The 22012-nt window shown below is 38.6% G+C and overlaps 1 protein-coding gene across 4 annotated transcripts in view; it reads right to left on the reverse strand.

Moving 5' to 3' along the window:
- Positions 1-1301: 1301 nt before the first annotated feature.
- Positions 1302-22012, reverse strand: part of exoc6 (exocyst complex component 6) — a 51704-nt gene continuing 30993 nt past the window's right edge. For all 4 annotated transcript variants that reach the window (XM_008279316.1, XM_008279315.1, XM_008279314.1 and 1 more), the window contains 4 exons: positions 16426-16567; positions 15106-15179; positions 8377-8489; positions 1302-5821 (listed from right to left, as the gene is read on the reverse strand). In XM_008279316.1, the coding sequence (XP_008277538.1) occupies positions 5695-5821; positions 8377-8489; positions 15106-15179; positions 16426-16567 (456 nt within the window). In that variant the 3' untranslated portion in view covers positions 1302-5694. The remainder of the gene's footprint in view (positions 5822-8376; positions 8490-15105; positions 15180-16425; positions 16568-22012) is intronic.

Raw genomic sequence — 22012 nt, forward strand, 5'->3', positions numbered from 1 at the left:
TAAGGCTTCACCTAATCGAGGTGAAAATGGCCAAGGGACATTTAAATAAATAATAGCATAGCTGTATGTATATTTTTAACCCAGCAGATTTAGTCATATTTCCAGAAGACCCATAAAACAAATTTGAAAGAACCAAAATGCACAATTGTTTGTTTTTTGTTTTGATTTTGTGACAGACCAGTGTCGTTCAATGACACCATCATAGAAAATTAGGTGTTATAGGAGTCATTGGAAGATCAAGAAAAGTGTATATGAATTTATTTTCACCACTGTAGATCCAAATCTCCTTCATTCATAAATAATTAATTTCCGTTGCTTCAGATTATGTGACCCATTATGATTAACATATATTCAATTGGTCAACATTTACCTCAAGTGCAGACTAACAACTTTATTTCATATTTGCTAGTTTTTACAACCCTGTCTCCCAGAAATTAAATTTATACCAAGGACATGTTATATACAGGAAATATACTGCAGACTGAATTATTTTGTATTAACATAATGAGGAACTGTATCTGGCATGTAGACAAATGCTGATACTAAATCTAACATATTCATTCTATGACAAAACATCTGAGCTTGCAATACAATATATTTGAGTAGAGGTGTAGTTTTGATAAACTTCAGTTGTAAAAAGTAATTGTATTGTCTAAAAGTTACTCAGTTGTCTCACTGAGGAGGGGCCAGGGTCAAGGTTGGTTAAGCTCTAGCAGGTGAATGTGAAAACAAACTCATCACATATATCATTGTGGCCAGTTAAAAAGATCTGCAAGGCCAAACAATTGGTTCCAAATTGGGGGAAAAAAGCAGGACCTGAAGCATCAACGGTGACGGCGTCATCAGTAGGCGTACCATAATTAAACAAGGGGAAAAATGGAAAAGAGAAAAACCATGGACAATAACGAATCCTCTGTGCCATCACCCATTGGTTTCGTAAAGGAGCTCAGCGTGGCGACATCAACGATCGCCATCTTAGCAGTGCCTGACTCGCCCCAACTACTGTGAAGTGTACACAATATGTCGTTTTTGGAGACAGGGCTGGACTGTATTTTATAGAAAGTGCACCTGTTTTCTAGTGCGTTGTTGTTTTACTTTCCTGTTTGTATAAATGTCACAATTCCTCTGTATTTACTGGCCGTCTTGGTAACTTGATAATTAAAAAAACAAAAAGCAAAAGTGGAAAGGCCTTTCTCCACTTAGGGCGACTTCAACAGAATGTTACACAAGGTCTATGCTAGAACACAATATAACGTTTTAAAAATGTTGCCATGCAAATGAAAGGAGAGAAGGTACCAACGTAAATCACTGAGCTCTTTATATCGTGCTCAACTGTGTTCACCAAGCAAGCAACAAATGCAAATCGAAACTCTTATTATTACATATTTACTTTAGTTGTTGATGGAGAAGCACATCACAGTGTCAACCTCCAGTTCTGTTTGTAGCAGACAAACTGCTGTATTATTTCCTTTACAAAAATGCAGTATATACAGTGGCATTTACAGGCAACTATTATAAAGGCAAATAATTATTCTAAAAGGAAAAAACTTCATCATTTTCAGTGCATAACGCCTGCTGAAAGGAGAGCACAGACCCAAAACATAAACAGAATAGAAACAGTCTCAGTATAAAATGTTTGTCATCAGGAATCATGTGCAGGACTGAAATAAGTGTCAACCTGCCAGAGAGGCTGTAAAGGAACCAATTCATTATTGCTGTGCTTTGTAAGTTATGTGATTCTAAAGCTTCATTTCACCCTGAGGAACAAAAAAGAAAAACAAATAAAATGCAAGTTATTGAGCTGTTAAATATATATGTATACATATTCCCTAACAACATTACATTACAAGCTCCTCGTGGGGTTTGTTTTCTTGTAAGCACGAATCAAGTATTTTGAACATTACAGCTGACAGGATTTACTGAGGGGGGCCTAGGGCATGTGGTGGTGTCACCTTTCACATGAAACCACCTAAACACCCTCTTCACCTCTGATAGGTCCATCGCTGCTGTGGCTGCTATTAGAGAGCACAGTCGTGACACTTTGACGGAAACAAACTAATATCTTTCACAATTAACAGTTATCAGATTTGACAATCACCTCTATGTGGATGCTTATATGTGCCTCTATATATTTACCCCTTATCCACCTGTTACTAACATGTGGTGCAGAAAATAGTGTCTGATCATAGGCCTGTGCATTTACACCTGGTTTTAATAAGTGTTGTCATGTTGATTCCGATCACACTAACAAGATCTTCAAAATGTTCACCTAGTTGTTTTTTTTAAATATACATTCTCAATAAAATTGTGGATTCTGTTTTGCACAGATGATACATGAATGTTAATTGGACACTTGGCTCCTAAAGATAGAAATTATTTTTATTATTATTTTAAATATTTTTGGTTCTGTCTGCATGTCTCTTGTGATTTTATAAATATTACCACATTTATCAACTTTTGAAAAATCAGACTTTCGTTTTCTGCATTCTTTTTAATATTATGATTGGAGAAAAAAAAGCAACAAAAAAAACAACAACAACTAACTATAAGAGCTCAATATGCAATGCAGGAGTCTACTAACAGGCTGCAATGATGTGCAAGGTTAAGGTCACATGACAGCCATAAGCACTGCACTGTGCCTTCCTGAAGTGCAACTGTGCTTAAATCGTTTCCTGCAATTTTCAAAATTGCGTATATCTTGTCATCAACTCTAAAATTTATGCTTGTAGGACAAGTCATACAGTCCACACTGCATATGGGAAACATGCCTGCCAGTACAGTCCCTGAATGCAGTAATAGATAACCACGTGCACACTGACTGACTGCAGATGGTAAATGACAGACAGCTACTCCTGTCTCCTGAAGTGATGCTGCTGCATGTATGTTATTATTCTTCCTTTGCAGAGGAAGGACTCATCGGTCCCCTTTTCCCTTTTAACTTGTTAGATGGATTTGGTTTACAAAAGTGTTTCCAGGCTGTACAAATCTCTTCTAGACTTGGCGGAGATGTGATCAAAATACACCTCCAGAGGTTGTCCAGCTGATCCAGTTACATTATGATCAATGTGTTCTGCTTGTATTTACAAGAAACATATACAGATCACATTAATGCCAGGCACCAGTTTCCTGTGACTGTGATGAATTTTAAAATGTGGGGACGTCACATACAAACCCTATTATAAGGTTGCTTCATGCAGTAGTCACTTTGACACTCCAATCCAAAATTGTCATCAGCCCCTTGGAGTCTTTGCTGAACAAATCCCGATGTGCCCACCTGCACAATCTAATCCAGTCCAGTACAACACAACACGCTGCAATGACCTGACTTGCATCTGCATTACTCTGTGTGTTGTTGTAAAGGACTGCATTATTTGGTATAAAGTGTTATGTTATGTTGTCCACAAGGTGGATCCAATAATTAACAAACCACTTTCCAGATTTTCACCCACATTTTTTTACATTCTCATATGCAGGCAACATGTGAAGATTCCAACTACAATCTGGGTGTTAAGGACTCCCACCATTTCTGCTTTCTTCAAACCAAACAAGTTTCATCATGTTGCTATGTTGAGCTCCTCCAAGTTCAGTCACTGCGAGACTGTCTAAGCGGGTTGGCTTAAATGTGAGGCAGAAAAACAAAACAAAACAAAACAAACAAAAACAAAAGCAAGCAAAACCACCAAGGAGTTTAACAAAATGTCACTTTTTTCATGAACATCAGTCTTTGAGGACGTCATCATTCATTCACCTGTTCTTCCATCCATCCATATACTCAGGATCACTTTTTTTGCACACAAACTTACACAGTAACAGCAGTTGAAGTATTGGGACAATGATTCAATTTGGCCTTTGTCAGAACTATCACTGGATGCAGTTCCATACCCAGATGGGTGATGTACAAACAGTGAGATGGTTTCATGCAAGAGTAACTATCTGAAGAGGGTTTACAGAGTTAATATTGATTCTGGACAAACCGCATCAAATGCCTCATCACACCTGAAAGTCGGACACGATAAATCAATACCCTTGTGGTGCCAGAAGTCTGGTGATGTAATTATTTAGACTGGAGTTATAATTCCCTGAAGATTAATGTAAATGTGGAAGGGCATAATGGATAGCTATGGGTTATAAAGGAGCCAACAAGCCTCAGCGTCAAGCTGATTGGCCGATATAGGTCAATACCAAGTCAAAAACAGTTGATACAAGGGATGTGTCTATAGCACCCACTTGTGTCTAATGACTGACAAAACCATGCCAAATGTGTTCATTGGAGGAGTTTATGTTATGAGAGGGTCGCAGCTGTGTAAAGCAGTGTAAAGAACATTTGCATTTGGTGAATAATACGCATTTGCATGCCAAATTTCAACAAGTTGTAACAAGATTTTAAAGCTCAGTGCATACTTATTTGCATAACCAAGGCAAATAGTATTTCTACTTCAATCCACTGATTTCACTCTAAAATGCCACAATTCTAAGTTCAGGTATGACCAGGTAGTAAATGGAAAGCCTTACGTCATGTTTAAGAGACAGCATTTTGATATTATAGTTTATGGCCCTCCATTAGGATGTCAGAAACTTGGTTACAACAGTCAGATTTCTTTTATGCAATAAAAAAGACAAATTTTGTTTAAATGCGAGGAGTTATAAGAGATATTCCTGGCCACTTTTTACACTATATATACAGAGAGTGACAAATTTAAAGAAACACCTGATCCCTGAAACCCCACAGTCAGAGGAACTGTTGGCTCTGTTAAGCTGTAAGAGCTATTAGTCTGGCCTGGTCACAGATGTTGGTATGCTATTCTTAACATATAGCCTATACCCTTTAAACTGTCATAGTTTTAATAAATCCACAAGGCATTTGTCTGAAACAACTAGAAATAGTTATTTTATTACTGAATGGCTTGATCAGTGGGTTATAAATAACTCAATCTCCGCTGAAGAACAATGGTATTCTTCAGAATGAAGGGCAAGAAAATATATTCCAGTATCATCCACTATTGTTGATCCTTTAAATCTTTCGGATCGGACATTAGGAAAGGGTTCAACCCATACACTTGTGGTGCAGTAAGTGTTGACATTTGATTTCATTGTCCCAATACTCGTCTGTCACTTCCTGTGCTGTACCAGTCTCCCTCTGCAGCTACAATCATTGCACTCTCACAAATGTACAAAACATAGTTTGTCTTATCATAGCCATTAAAAATACTTTACAAACATTTTATTGTTTATTCCTGTGAGGAGCTTGGTAAACTGTTTAGCATGTTTGTTATTTACATTGAATATTCAGTCAGATATAATGGTAACGAGAGGATATGACTTTGTGTGTGTGTGTGTGTGTGTGTGTGTGTGTGTGTGTTCGTTGAAATTGCTAGGAGTCAGATCCCTGCATGCCTTGAAAAGTGTGTGTATTGCTGTGCCGTCCAGTGACGTGTGTTTAACTAGTATGCACATGTAAGCTGACTATCTGGCCCTTTTGTGTGTGTGTCTGTCTGTGAGAGAGAACTCCCTTTATGGTTCTTCTGTATGTCACTGCCATGTTGTGTGCTGCAACTTCTTTACAAGTGTCAAATGTCCTTCCTCTGTGAGCTTCTTGGCAGTTCAGTGTGTGCATGTGACTGCATGCATGTTTCACTCAATATACCTCTTTATGACACATACATCGCTCCTGTCTGTTTGTGTGTGTGTGTATGTTTAGGAGGACATGCCGTTGACCAGGCTCCTCAGCTGTTTGACCACAGTCTCTATCAGCTTCTGTTTGTCTCTGTCGTTCTTCCTGAACTGAGAGAAGATGTTGTTCTTCTTACTGGTGTCCTTCATCCTGGAAAGAGAGACAGAGGCAAAGAGTCAGTCAAATATTTGAGTTCAGGAGGATGAAGTACCACTGTATCTATTAGTGGGAATGGAGGGCCCTTCTTCTGCAGAGGGGTAGCTATGGACACATTAAGGATGTTTTCACACCTATTCTGCTTTAGTTAAAACGGACTATGGCATGTTTACACTTCTAGTTTGGGTCATTTGGGTTTTTGTGATAGCTGCCAATCCAACTCTGGTGCAAACTAAACAGCTGGTTTCCCAAGCAGATTGTGGTTCAGTTCATAGGTGGTATAAAAACAAAATACCAAAAGTAGAATTTGATGACTGAAGATCATTTTAAAATAAAAGAAACATGTGCATCATCATATATGTACTGGGATGTTCTGTGGTATATCTGAAAGTGAAAACGAGTTAAAACAAGGTGCACTCACTGTCTTACTCTTCGTATTTTAGCAGTTACTTAATAAAAGTCAGTTGATCACTCAGTTTTTATGCAAATATTTTTTGGACTTTTTAGAAAAAAGAGGATCAATACACATGTATCTTACTTAAAATGACATCACCAAAACTGTCCAATTAGTGAGTTACCTGAAATTCAACATGATTTCCTCCTTACAGCTTTTAGTTTATTTTAAAATAACTTAGAGTGAATACAAACCCTACGAATGATGCTCCTTGTAGTGAGTTCAGAAAATGTTTACAGTACGATTACAACTCTGCTTTAACTACAGTCCATGTTGTTGATTGGCTTTTTGGTCTGAGAAAATTTCCCTTCCTACACCTATATCCTATATTTATGAAAAACAGAAAACCATAACAGCAAGTAGAGCACATGAGCTGCAACATATAGCCACTCCACAAGTATAACAAAGAACCAGCAGAAGACTGGTCCGCAGAGACCCCTACACTGACAAAGATTAATGACAAATCTTGCATGGATGAGAGTGCAGCCTGTGGAAATATATATGCACATTAATTGTTGCAGTGAGTGTACACACAACCACAGGGGTCGGTGGGCCTGTGGTCACACAGAGCATGCTGGATTCATTAAGTCTCTACTTATGTCAGGCTACAGAGAAGTCAAACTCTACAATACAGAGGAGAAAAAAAAGCACATCTCCAGTATAATTCTGGACATATCAAGAACATGCATGTAGAAGAAGAAAGAACAGCAGTGAGAATGCTGCACCTACCCCCTGTAGACTCTGAGCAGGAGCAGTTAGCAGCGGCAGAAAAACAGCAGACAGGAGAAGAATTAGACAAACAGAAGAGCAACAATGGAACCAACACACAGGGGAAGCAGGGAAACAAGGCATCCACCTTCATATCTATGCATTTCATGGGTATTTTCCTCAAATATTTACCTCAACTACAGAAAGCAAAAGTACTTCATCTGAAGCAGGCTTGTAGTAGGAGCAGGGCTTCATTTCTAAGCCCCTCTGTTTAGTATATATCTGGTCATATTTGGGGATTTGGGGATTAAAATGACTGAATCGAAAGCAACCATTGCTAAATTTTTTAAATGTAAGTGGCAGAAATGTTTAACTGGCATGTGTACGATATGATGGACATCAGGAGTTTAATCCCTGGCCAGTATTTCATTTATACATGTCCACCACGGCTTTGGCCATTACTGGAGAGCTGTCTTTTAAGTGACTAACAGCTATTATTTTAGGAAATGAAGTCTATAAAGGAATTACTGGACGAAAGTGCTATCATAGTGAGAAAAGATTTTTAATGAAAACTTCATGACAGTAGAATATGTAATTAATGTACTAGTATGCTAAAATCATAAAAATGCCTGTGGTGAGAGACACCGAAATGTTCTTTGCTTTTATATAAAACCTTATAAAGCTTTGATTTCACATAAAATGCAATTGAATGCCCATTTCCCAATCACACTGACCAAAGTATGATTGAATTAATTATTGTTATATCACAATTTTCAGTACTTTCAGGCAGCGTGTGACCTGGAGCCAAGTAAATGGTGTACAAAGGAACGCATCAGAATGAAAACATAATCTGTGTGCATTTTTTTTGATAGAAAATTCACTTGTCCATTACTAGACGATGCTACTGTAACTGAAACTCCGCTGAAAAGATTTTAAAAGTCTCCTGTATCACAATATCACAGTCTTGCTTTACACATTTAGATGTACAGCTTTTTCAAACATTTTGAAACAAAAGACAAAATTTTAGACTTTGTGAAATCATTTTAGTAATTGTCTAAACCCACAGGAAGCTACTTCTGGTCTTGTTGCAGTAGAAAACACGAGCGCTAATTCTTTTAATACATTCCACATAGGTGCAAATGTTCAGGCACCCAAAGTGATTTGAGCTCTCAGTTGACATTTACCAAAAGCTTGGTATATACCCAAACTTTGCATGCCACTGTATGCTCAACAGACATTGTATTTTTCACGGTGTCTCTTCACAGACTGTGTATCTGCACACACCTCATCCCTGCTTAAATGTGAACTGCCAATCCCACTTGTTCTTTCAAAAGTGATGGTGAAATAACAACAATTCCAGTAATGTGCGAGTGTCAGATGCACTTACTTCTCCAGGAGAGCCAGGGCAGTGGCTGGGTTCACCCTCAGGTATTTGGAGGTTGGCTGACCGTAGTCTGCCAGGTAAGTTGACCAGTCCCACACCATGAACAGGTCCAGGAGCTACAAAACACATAAATTTACACCGTTGTGAACAACAGAACCTTAGAAAACTTCTGAAAAGAATCTCAGTAATACAGATAAAGATGGAGGGGGGAAAAGAATTTTCACTTCGACATATCCACGAACTGAATTGTTGAACTTTAAAACAATACAGAGGAGCATTTCTCTTTTTAACAATCATTTCTGGGCAGAATGTACAGACATCTACCTGTGTTTCATACAGTATTCATCAGATAACAATCAATAATGTTATGCTGTATTTTTGTCAACATTAACTAACGAAACTATTATTACATGACTTTCATAAATTTAACATCTTTGGGACATTTTATGGTTTGAGAGGCGAATTGTTCTACAAATACACAGTCAACCCATGTCTGCTGTCATAGATCGCAACCTGCTTTTTAGTGCTTGTTGTAGAGCCTTAGCTTCACGTACATCAATATCAAGTCACACACTTGTACTGGACCATTGTTAGTTGCTACACAGAGTTGTCAACTTTTCGGCCATTTAAAATGTTCCCTGGAAACTGCAGACATCTCTTCGGTATAACTGTTTGGGGGAAGCTGTTTAATGCTATAGAACTTATTTGTCATTGCATGGAAAGTTGGAACACACCTTGTATCTTAGATTGACAGCAGCAGAACTTGCGGCCTAAGACAAATGCAAGCTATGTCTACGTCCTGTTTTTTGCAAGGTTACAATAACCCTGAAACAGTGCTTCATATACCTAGCAAAGCTGGCTTCCTTTTAACTGGGATAGACTACAATGGTAACCTTTGCAGCAAAGCTAAACTGCTTCAGATCAGATAAAGGAGGATCAAGCCAAAACCTGCCAAAGGCAATACCACTAGGCAGTCAAATCACTGGAAAAACTCATCATTCCTACAGCCTACTATAAACTAAGAAACAGTGGCAATCTCTTTGCTGTCTGAGTCTTTAGCATGTGTCACGCTGCTATCACTGTTTCATCTCATTTCAAGTATTTAATTCTTGTTTCTGATGATGTTGCTAGTGATTTACAACTGCACCCTTTTTACATGAAGGTGTTCGTTGCAGGAGAAAAAGTCAACATTAACAGAACTTGTTTGTAACAAGCTTGTTGAGACAGGTTATCCAATGCACCAAGTAATCCCGAGACAGCCACACTAAGTTGAACTTGCTTTGTGATATGAGCTCTTGGCCAGAAGCAGTGTCAGATAATGTGATGATGGTAAACACTTTTGTCTCCTGGGTCAGTGCATCACTCTTAGATGAAGAGAACAAAGAGTAGCGAGAGCTGCAGAGAGATGAAGGGAGGAAGGAGGGGTTCTGTTGCTGCACGATAAGTGTTAAGTGTGAACAGGAACATCTAAAATGACCCTCCCATGACCTCTGCTTAACCTGATGGAGATGACCCCCCTACCCCACCCACACACATAGTGTATGCTAATGTCATAGGGTGAAACAGCTGGGTGTTTGGGTCATGCTGAAAGAGCAGTGAAAGAACAGCTTAGAGATAATAGCATTATTCAGCTGACTGAGAGACTCCGACACACAGAGAGAGGCTTAGCAACAATACCATTATTCTCACCTGGAGCTAAGTGATGAGCGACGAACCACTAGCAGAGGGTACCACATCTTAGTGTGTCACTCTATACCCTTCAAAGTTCACAACAACCAAAGGGATTGCAGGATTTAACTGACTGGATACAACGATTCTTGGGGGAAAAAAACCCAAGGAAGCTCCAGTTCATTGCAATTTTGATAATATTTTCATCTGTTTGGCCGTTAGTTGTATCAGTTATAATACCTACAAATTAAGTGGTTTACATAGTCTGGCTTGCTAACCATCTGTTTAATCGTCCGACTGCGTCACCATAAGTGACCATAACTGGTAAAACCAACAGCCAAACCAACAAAAACAAAAGTCAGGGTTTTTTATTATTATTATTAATTAATTTAATTTACAACCATATTGTAATGAACTTTCAAGATGTGATTTATGTGTTTTCACAGTAGTGAGTATGTTTTTCAAAGATGCTTGTATTTTGCCTGTTTCACTGCTACAAGTGTGCAGTGAATCACCTATGACAGGCTGTTTAGCTGTAATAAAATAAATTGCACATTATTGAGTCTCTGTTCATACCAAATACTGAACACGCATGTTATCCTGCAAAATACAGTTACACAATGTACCCTACCTAAGACAGCCTGTATGAAAACAGAGCTGTCACTTTATATTTGAAGTTCAAACTATCAAACATGGAGATAAAATAAATATTTCACATTTGTTCCACACAGTACTTCTATTTAGGGGAATCACTTGTGCCTTGAAAGTGGAAATCATAGCCACACTTGTAGATCTGGTCTACCACACTGTCAACACCACATTGGTACACTGACAAATGAAATACAATGTAGATGAAGTACATTTGGTTTACTTTCAAGATTTAATACATTGAACAAAAAGCAAAATCCTTACAAATTTTTACTCAGAAAATTGAGACTTTTAAAATAAGAACCATTTTTCGAAATTCAGTCCCAGAAAGTGGGTCCTCGTCTACTTTGGCCACTCTGTCCCATATATCTGACAGATGACCCCAAATGCAGTGAAAACAATAGTCAGTGTAAGCCTACAGGATTATGTTAAACAAGCTGAGTCGTGTTATCATAAAAGTGAAAATGTAAAAAAATTCTTGGAAATATTCAGCTTTTGGCATCACAGATAGAAAGAAACAGGTTGAGTATGTGTAGTCAGCTGTCACAGTGGAAAGATCGATTGGTACAGGATCTGTTGAATGCTTAGTTCAATAAAGTAAGTTTAATTACTTTGATATCCTCCCCTGTGAACTGAATGTTGCTGTCCACTCAGTTGATGTGTTCTGTGAAGGCCTCTACTTTTTGGATTTTGATTTTGATCAAGATGTGGTTGGATGTTGAGCCCTTGAAAGAGCTCTACTTTCCACTTCCACTACTAGAAATGTGAATGTACTTCAATGTAATGCACATTGTGGTGGACAGAAGCCTTAAAACTGAAGTTTACTGGAAATCTACACATCTGCATCTAAAGGATGAAGGGCATTCTTTTGAGGAGAACACTGTTCACATTCTGAAAAGAGAAGACAGATGGTTTGAGAAAAAAGTAGAGGAAGCCATCCATGTCAAACTGGAACAGGCATTTTTAAACAGAGGAGGTCTACGACAGGTGTGACCAGGTACTCATGGTGGAGTCTTGAGCTGCCTCACTATCATTAACACCTTAAGTTATCACTCTCCTCCAAATTCTGCAACCATTCACACCCCGAGGCACGTGAGCATTGGGTAGTAAATGGGTCATTTGATTTGGGGGTAAGAATAAAACCTGGGAATTCCCAATAAGTTAGCTGACCTTAGCAGGCATCTTGCATGAAAGTTGAAGCATCTTCAAAAAACAAAAAGAGAAGCATTGTTGCTGTTAAACACATGCTTGAAGATGCTTCATATTGAAAATAAGTCCACTACACATCTAAACTCCACCAGTGCTTAAGTGATGGAGCTGCATCAAGTTGACATCCAGAGCTGGGCTAAGGTCAATGTTTACGATTACGGAGAGTCAAAACAGAAAGAAAAGAAAATGAGATGTGTGTGCTTTCTCAAAAGGATAGTGTCACATAAATCAACAGCTCTATGACATTACTTCATGGTGTGCAGTGAAACTTACTAGTTTCACCTTTGCATTGAGACAATAAGTCAGGGTGGCGCTCTGAAATTCTAGAAATCCCTCTCTGCTTTCCTTCTCTTTATGTACTTGTGAAGATTCCCTTTGGTTGTCTCCCATTAGATTTCATTGTGCCATTGACTTGTATTGTTCGGTAAAGAGGAGTTAGAATGGAAGATGTGGCTATTCTCTCTGCCACTATAGGCTTGTCAACAGCGGCTGGTGCTCGAGAGTTTAGAAAAGGTAAACTCGAGGTCAGAGTAGATCATATTTACACTTTAGTCCAGTGTTTAGAAATATGATGGATGTGGTTCTATGTAACTTTAGGAAGACCATGTGTCAGGCTTTATATGTCTAAAAGGACCAGTTGTTTCTCTAGCTATTTGTCTACTCAGAAACTGGTAACATTGCCGTAGTTTTTAGAAGCAACACTAGTATACATTTATGCAGTACACTGTAACACTCACAGGGTTCACACAGTGTGTTTACGGATACAGAAATCAGGATTAGCTCTGCTTTAGCTCTACTGATCCAAAGCCATGTTTGCATTGAGCAGATAATGTACATACTAAGTCTTGTGTTTGTCACATTGCTATTAAAAATTTAACTACAGCGATACCCCACATACACCAAGGTGATGCAGTGTCCCCGCTGCTGTTTTGCATAGGCCTGAACCCCCTTAGCCACATCACTGTAAAGATTAAATCCGGACACAGATTCAGAAGTGGAGTGACTATCAACTACATTTTATATACGTGATTTTAGACATGACATCATGCTGTAAGCCAGCAGTTTACAAGACATGGAAGTACTGATCCGCCTCACCTGTATCTATAGTGAAAACACTGACTTCATTCAGACCGGATAAGTGTGCCACATGGTGACAAAGAGAGGGGGGTGATCAGGACGGCAGGAGCTGAGCAGGACAGCTGCAAGTACTTGGGTATCCCACGGTACAATGGTAGCCATGATGAGGATCCAAGGAGGCCAGCTACAGTCAAATACCTCCAGAGGGTAGGACAGGTGCAGAGATAGCAACTCAATGGTAGGACTATCATCCAAGTCGTTAATAAGTACACCTTAATGTTCATACCCAGCTGAAATAGTATGCTGTCTACAGGAGAAGAAAGATGTCACCGACATCAAGACACAGAAATGCATGAAAGGTTCTACCAGAAGTCCAAAACATCCAAAAATCATAAGAAAGTGACCTTGGGTCGCCCCTATAGCTCACCTAGTTGAGTGGACGATCCATGAACAGGGGCTACAGGGGTTCAACTCCCGCTCACTACCCTTTGCTGGAGGTCTCTCTCCATTCTTCTCCCCTCTTTCCTGTCTATCTCGACTACACTAAAATAAAGGCAAAAAGCCATAAAAATATATTTAAAAAAATAAATAAATAAAATAAATAGTTTGAGCCAAATGAGAAGGCTATGTTATATGGCATACGCTGTGGGAGCTGTGTGTGTCATTTTACCGGAATCAGACCATATGATTACTGCTAGCTTAGTATAATATTATTAATGAACTTGTTACTGATTATTAAGGTTGCTGACTATTGGCTAAGGAAATTATTTAAAAATGTGCATCTTTAGCAAAGACAAAAGTGAAGGCTAAGTAAAGTTGCCAAAGCAGACACTGAAAGAAACAACCACGTGGCTGGGACAGGGCATAGGAACATTTGTGCCAAGAATGGGTAAGAAATCCCTGAGTTCCAATGGCACCCACCACCAAAGGTGATCTAAGTTCTTGTGAGAGTTTTAGACATAGAAGCAGCTGCTTCAGCTGCTTGCTAATCATCTGAAGGAGCAGAAGGGGGCAGCTGGGACAGATGTGACAATCCCAGCTGACAGTAACTTACTCATGGTACAACATCTGAGGTCTCTGTCCAGTAGAGTGCAGTCCAAACAGCTAACATACTACACAGAATGTTAAACTCTACGGTTTTTGGTAGAGGTGATCCGCTTACCTGTTGTATAGTGACTGATGGACTTCATAGGCTACATTGGCAAATCATTTTAAGTGTGCTAATTAAAAATCATCTTAGGAAAGTATTAGGGGATTACAGATGAGCTAAAAAAACGCGTTCACAAGTTAGACTACATCCAGACCAGGTAAATCATAAAAATTTCAGAATTTCTTCACAATTAACTCTTTGCAGCAAGGAGAGGGCACTGAAACACCTTTAGGACATTTCTGCTGGGGGATAAAACACTAAGATTTTTTTAAATGGGTTGTAATTTCACAGAAGTTTTCATGGGAGTTTTCTGAAAAGATCTAGATAAACTGGAATCAATTACACTGTAGACTCTGAGACAGAATAGCTGGGGCTGCTACAGAATTCCACTAATAAACCTTAATATGGCTATTCTTAACCCTACTTGACTTAAAACTAATAAAGAAGGTTAGAAAATACTCTCAGTAGACTGCTATAACCTGGACTGAGTGCAGAGCCAAGCCTCCACCTCAGGCTCAGATTAACAAGTCACTGCAGACACAAGTTAATGACACCCATCAACACTTTACATACCACTGGTGGTTACAGGGAGGTAAGGGGCTTGTGCTTGTGTGTGGAGGAGGAATAGGAATTTTCTTGAGCCGGTGAACCAAAAGACAGGTGAAAGTTGAAAAGGCCACATTACAAACAAAACAAACATTGTAGTGATAGAAACTATATACAGAGCTGATTTTTTGGACAGCTAAGAAGTGAAAATTAAAGTGGAAAAAGGAGAAAATACATGAAAACTACCAAAATGAATTTGTTGCTTAAAACATCCTCATAGTGTTAGTGATTGTGTACATTTTGAACAAATATCGATTAAAAAAAACAAAAAAAATAAAAAAAAAAAAAAAAAAAAAAAAAGAAATTAAGCTGCCCTTAACTTGGGCTGGACAAGTACATGTATCTCTTCTATGGTTGTGAGTGAAACTGTTTACCTGTCTTAGGTCAATGAAGGCTAGCTGGAGTGTGTCTCCCTGAAAGCCAGGTACTGGCTCTGAGCTGGCAAACACTGAGAAGAAACAAAAACAACACCATACAGCCGTCAATTTAAACTTACAGTACACACAACTAGTCCCAACAAAAGCACACCATTATAAAAAACAGACTTTTTTATACTTTCATTGTGATTAGCTATACAAAAAAAGAAAAGAAAAAAAAGACCAGTGATTTTACGGTGATCATGTATTAAAACAAGTGTAACAAAGCTTTAAAACAACATATTTTTAAAATCAAGCATCAATGCTCGGTGACATTGATTCTCCAAGACTCTGGAACTCTACTGGAGGGATAGAACACCGTTCTTCCAAAAGATATTCCCTCATTTGGTGTTTTGATGATAGTGGTGCAGACTGCTGTCCAACTGCTATCAGCCACATATTTTCCATCCATCTTCTATTGGGATTAGATCTGGTGATCGGAAGGCTGTAGCAGATTCACACCCTTTTCCTACTCATCAAACCATTCAGGTGTTTTGTCAGTTAAAAAAACATCCAGTAATTAGTCATATGCTTTCATTTTCTTACCTTTGGTTTATGTAAACAGCATGCAACGTGGGGGTGACGCTAAGTTTGGTACGGGACCATATTGAGGTGGTTGAGCATATTTTAATATTTACTTATTCAAGCTCCAGATTTAACTGTTGCCCCCACAATTGAGAGCCAGGTGGATATCTGGTACCAGCACTTTGTTGATCAGATAAATCCTTCAACTCTTTGTACGAAATTACACCATCAGTTTCACATAACAATAGAATTGCAAGGTAATATGATATTGTCTTGTTGTGGCTTCCTGAATCACTATACTAGATCATTGCGTTAAACTTTGGTTGACCATGTGCACCTAGAGACATGCACACAAGCAGAGTATGCATAGTCTATTATGTATTAAAACCTGAGCATGAAGATTTAGATCATGTCACAGCACAGCATGTCAGTATCGCAGATTGTTATAAATAGTGTTCCACTTCTTACAAACCGAAAGCATTCGACACATTTAATTCTTATGTGATATAAAAGCAATCCTTCATGTAAAAGTTTACGATTTAAACATTTTAAGCAACCTCTCAAATAGTTCTAAATAACGCAGCCTTCAAAATAATATGTGTAAGGATCTATTTAGAGCCTTTTCAATTCACAGTTCATTTAAATCCTCATCATCATGTACATTTTAATGCAGATAACACTGTTTAATAAGCTATAGATTCATTTAGAAACTAGCCTCTAATGTCATGTCAATATTATATTCTTCATACTTACATTCACACTGAATGACATCTAAGTTGAATTGCTGAATGGCTCCCATGCTGATCTGTTTGAGTTCTGTGTCCAGCAGCATCTGCATCAGTGATGTGGACAGATGCTTACAGGCTGACATGCAAGCTGTTTGGGCCACCTTTCCCTGTACAGAGTGAGACATGTGGGAAGAGGGAGGTAAAGAGAGGACACAAAAGAAGAGGAAATGATGGAAAGATTACGATGGAGGCAAGGATGACCAAACAAGGGTGACAGAAAAGGAAAAGAAGTGGGATGAGGTCATGATAAGGGGTGAACATTAATAAAAAGATGGAAGGATTACACATGGAAAGTGTTGGGGTATAAGAAAGTGTGTAGGAAGGACAGATGAGTAAAATGAGGTGAACAAATAGGTATAAAACAGAGTTAAAAGTCAGCAAGAGGGTAAAAGGGTAAATGGTCAAAGAACAAAGGGTTTGGAAGATACAGGAGTGAAACAGAAAAGGGGAATGAAGAGAGACAAAAGACAATTTATTGTGAGCCTCACTTCAAATTCTCAATAAACAGCTAGTATGCCAAATTACTGAGGCTTCTCAGATAAAATATTTGGTTCCACCTTCTGGTGTGACCAGGATGAAATATGTTAACATTGAAAACAAAGCAAGTTTTTGTCTTGCATCTGACTGCTGTGGTTGGTGCTTTTTCCTATTAAAGCGAAAATCAGACTGGGATGTTTTGAGACATTCACAGGCAAAAATGAGGAGTTGATTGCCAACAAGATGATTCTGTGTTGAAGCACAGACAAATTCCATTGGAAGCCAATGTGGAAACATGTTGAGACACCTATTCACAGCAGGCTCAGCACAAGACTGAAGATTTGAAAGGCAACACTGCATACATAAAGTCATGGAAATTTTTTTTTAGACCACCCTTGTTTTCTTCATTTTCTTGTTCATTTCAATTCCTGGTACAACTAAAGGTACATTTGTTTGGACAAACATAATGATAACAACAAAAATAGCTCATAAGAGTTTGATTTCAGAGCTGATATCTAGCCATTTTCCATGGTTTTCTTGATAATAACCAAAATCACTTAAGTTCTTATATCAATAGCTGTTGCACTGGACTGCCAAAAACAGTGCTTGTAGGCATTCTGTGTTTTCTTTTAATTCTGTTTTAGTCACATGATACACACAGGAGTTAGTACTTGATTGCATAACCATTGTTTTTGATGACCGCAGCCATGCGTCTTGGCATGATCTCCACCAGCTTCTGACATTGTTCTGCTGTCACAGCAGACCATTCCTGTTGCACAAATTCAAACAAATTTGCTTTGTTTTTGGACTTGTGGTTCTCCATTTTGTGTTTGATGATTTTCCACAGGTTTTCAATTGGATTTAGATCTGGTGATTGTGCAGGCCAAGGCATGGTTGGAATGTTCCAGTTCTCCATCCAGGCTTTAACTGACCTAGCCGTGTGGCAAGGGGCATTGTCTTGTTGGAAAATCTAGTCATTGGAGTCAGGAAAGAGTTTTTCAGCTGATGGAAGAAGACTGTTTTCAAGAGTATCTCTGTACATGACCTGGTCCATTCACCCTTCACACAATTGCATTTGCCCTGTTCCACCCATACTGAAACAACCCCAGAATGTCACTGATCCACCCCCATGTTTTACTGCAGGGGCAACATAGTCTGGTTTGTAGGCTTCTCCAGGCTTCCTCCTAACTAGTAAGTTGGCTGAAGTGGGCATCAACTGAAAATTGGATTCATCACAGAAGAGAACCTTATCCAAATCATCAACAGACCAATCCTTGTGATCCCCAGCGAAGAGTAACCGGGCTTTCCTCTGCCTTTTGTTGATGAACAGCTTCTTCTGTGCCCTGTGTGACTTCAGACCAGCTTCATGAAGTCGGTTTCGAATTGTCCTTGTCAAACAAGTCACATTTCTCGACACTGCTCACTCATTTTTAAGGTCCCTGGAGGTCTAATGACGATTCCTGACACAGGAACGGATGAGTTCATCTCGTGGGGTAGAAAGACGTTTCCTGCCATGACCAGCTAGCAATTTAGTAGTGCCATGTTGGGCTTGTTATTTCTTGGTGTAATGAATGGCTGTCTTGGAGATCTTCTGTTTTTTCGCAACCTGTCTCTCACTCAGGCCAATTTCCAGGAGTGCCAAGATGGCTGCCTTTGTGGCTTCAAATAGTTCTTTTGTTTTAGGCATTATGTGAGAGCTGACAACTTCTGAGTTGTGCTACGGCTTGAATGTAAGCAGGAAACCACTCTAGGCCTTTGCATGTGCAGTGCTGCTAATGACATGAAATGGCCTCTTATATACCATGGGAATATAATTAAGCTTAAGCATGTCAAATAGGACATAAAGTATGATGGAATCAGCTGCATTTTTTTTAGCGTGTTGATTATATTATTCAGGTAATATACCTTTAGCGGTACCAGCCATTAAAATGAACAAGAAATTGAAGAAAACAAGGGTGGTCTAATCATTTTTTCCATGACTGCATAGTCGAGAACAAAAGTTTGCCTACACTTGACACTACACACTGACTGCCCAAACTCTGAATTTATATATATCTACAATGGAATCATAGAAATCCATTTGCTTTTGTCACCAAAAAAAACAATCACGCATTGTGGTTCTTTCAAAGATATATTATAGGTCTTCTGGAAATATGACAAAATCTGCTGAGTCAAATACATATAGCAACTTGAATTATCAGCTATGGTGATGTAGAAAGCGTAGCGGCATTATCTCTGAACTACTAATCAGTGATTACAATTGACTACAGCTGGTGATCCCTCTGAGTTAATTTAAATAGTGTCCATTGATCAATGATACACACATCAGACATAGCCACAAACACTACAGCAGAAAAGTCTTAGGGGCTCAACAAATATCTCGAAAAACAAATCATTGATTTGAACAAGTCAGGAAAGTCAGGTGGAGCCAATTCGAAGCAGCTACAAGACCCCCAAATCAACTGTGCAAACAATTGTTTGGAAGCATCAAGTGCATGGTACAGTTGTGTCATTGCCAAGATCAAGAAGAAAACACAAACTATCATCTGCTTCTGAGAGACAAATCTTCAGTATGGTCAAAAGTTAACTAAGAGTCACCAAAAATTAGGTATGCAATGAATTCAAAGGTGCTGGAGTGTCAGTGTTCATAATCAAGCATGTTTTACATCGCCCATGGGCTGAGAGGTAACCATGCAAAAATGAAGTGCTTCCTCTAATAAACACAACCTTAAGGCTCAACTGAAGTTTGAAGCTGATCACATGGACAAAGAAAAGGCCTTCTGGGGGAAAGATTTGTAAGCAGAAATATATTTGGAGGAGAGAAGGTGATGCCCTTAACTCCGAGAATACCCAACCTAACATCAAGCACAGTGGTGGCAGTATGATGCTCTGCGACTGTTTTGGTGCCAGTGGAACTAGTGTCTTGCACAAATTAAATGAAATAATGAAGGAGAAGGATTACCTCCACATTCTTCAGGAAAACCTAAACTCAAAGGCCAGAAGGTTGGGGCTTGGATGCAGTTGGGCGTTCAAACAAGACAATGACGTTAAAAATATACATCAAAAGTCGTAAAGAAATGGCTAAATCGGGCTAGAATTGAGCCCTGACTTAAATCCCATCAAGAACCTGTGTACTCTGATAAAGAAACAATTCTGTTTTAGAAAGCCAACAAATTTAGTTTATCTGTACTAATTTTGTCATGAGGAGTGGTCAAAGATATAACTAGATGCTTGCAGACAGCTACCAAAACCGTCTAGTTGAAGTGCCAAGGGACGTTTCACCAAATATTAGAATTGCTCTATGTGTATTTTTTGACCCAGCAGATTTTGTCTTAATTATTCAAGACCTATAAAAAAAAATCTGTGAAAGAACCAAAATGCATGATTGTTTTTTGTGTGACAAAGTTGCATGGGTTTCAAAGAATCCAAGAATATTCAGAGTTATAGGAGTCACTGGAAACTCAAGACAGTCATGATATACATGGTCTTATAAGTGTGTGTAAACATCAGTTCATGATTGTGTCTCCAGATCTGGAGCTACATCTCTGATCTGCAGTCACTGTCCTCATCGATCCCTAAAGAGTTTTTTGTTCTCTTATGTACTGTTTGTCTGTTCTTCATCTGCTATACTGTTATCCCTACCCTAACCACCCCCTCTCATCCACACCCTTACCCCAACCAGTCAAGGCAGATGGCAGGCCTCCCTTAGTCTGGTTCTGTCTGAGCTTTCACTAAGTGCTTGCTCAAAGGAAATCCAAAGCAAACTTTGAAACTGTTATGTTTCTTTATTTTAAGTTTGTAAGGTCTTCACCTTACCAAATTATGTGTTTGGTGGAATAAAATTGTATAATGAATGCTATGACGACATTCTGTCCTAGGCAATGTCAACCACTTATCTCTAGGAGAATGAGAGGTGATGCGTCTGATATGATCAACAGGCAATGCAATTCAAATGTTTACTGTTAGCTAAGCTTTGTTTTAGTATTGCTCCCACTTGACCCTAGGGATGGCTGGTTCTGGGAAAATCCTTCACAAGATGACAAGGTTCACACCCACTGATGTAGCCTTTTACAGAGGTACTATGTGATGGACTTCTACATACATAGAAAATTTAAATTTTGGATTACTGAAGTTTTCAGTTGAAAGAAATTTTTTCTCATGCACTCTCACTTTACTATGAATATCTGCCAAAACATGCTCTGATTACCATGAAGCTAAAAAGGACAACTGTAAAATCTGTTACTAAAATGTATTAGATATTTTATAGTGCTATAAAACTGTGTCTGTGCTTTGTAAAACATCATGCATAAAACAAAAACTAAAGACCACAGCCCAACACATGCAGGTTAGAACAAAATAAGCTCAACCAGTAATAATACAGATCTAACACTTCACATACCTCCACAGGATCATGTTTACAACTTAAAAAGCAATTCAGAATGTTTGTGCGTTTCCACCACCGAAAGTGTTGTGATTTTCGTAAACAGGCTTGTTTTAACTATCCACTTTTAAACAAGTGAAAGTGTTAAAATTAAAGCTTGACTTAAGTGTTTGAAATGCTAACCATGACTTTAAATGTATAAGTAAAATATAGTTGTGTTTGTGGAAAACAGGAACAGAACAGCAGATCAACATAATCCATCTCACAGATTCTCATGCAAAATCTCTCAAACACAGGGATGATGTGGTAACCCTATTGTCAAGGATAAAACACACTGCAAGTAGTCTTATTGAAGTGCATAATTACATAAGGAACCACCCCTATTGAAACAATACTGAAGAGACAATCAGTGATTCCTGTAATGAAAGGTATACAAGTAAAAAATAGAAATCGCTAATGAGACCTTACAATTTTTTAAAATTGTTATGATCCCCAGAAGTTCACAGAGGCTTGATAAAAGAAGGTATTTCACTTGTATTTCACTTCTCAAAAAAAAAAAAAAAAGTCTTTCTTTTTCTTCAGCTTCATAACACCACCGTCAACATCCATCTTTGTGCTAATAATGCACTGATCGTAATGATACATGGTGTGGAAGCCTTTAACTCTGGTGTCACATCATAGCTATTGACTTGAA

The sequence above is a fragment of the Stegastes partitus genome, unplaced genomic scaffold (assembly GCF_000690725.1).
Source record: "Stegastes partitus isolate 25-593 unplaced genomic scaffold, Stegastes_partitus-1.0.2 Scaffold154, whole genome shotgun sequence".
NCBI lineage: Eukaryota > Metazoa > Chordata > Actinopteri > Pomacentridae > Stegastes > Stegastes partitus.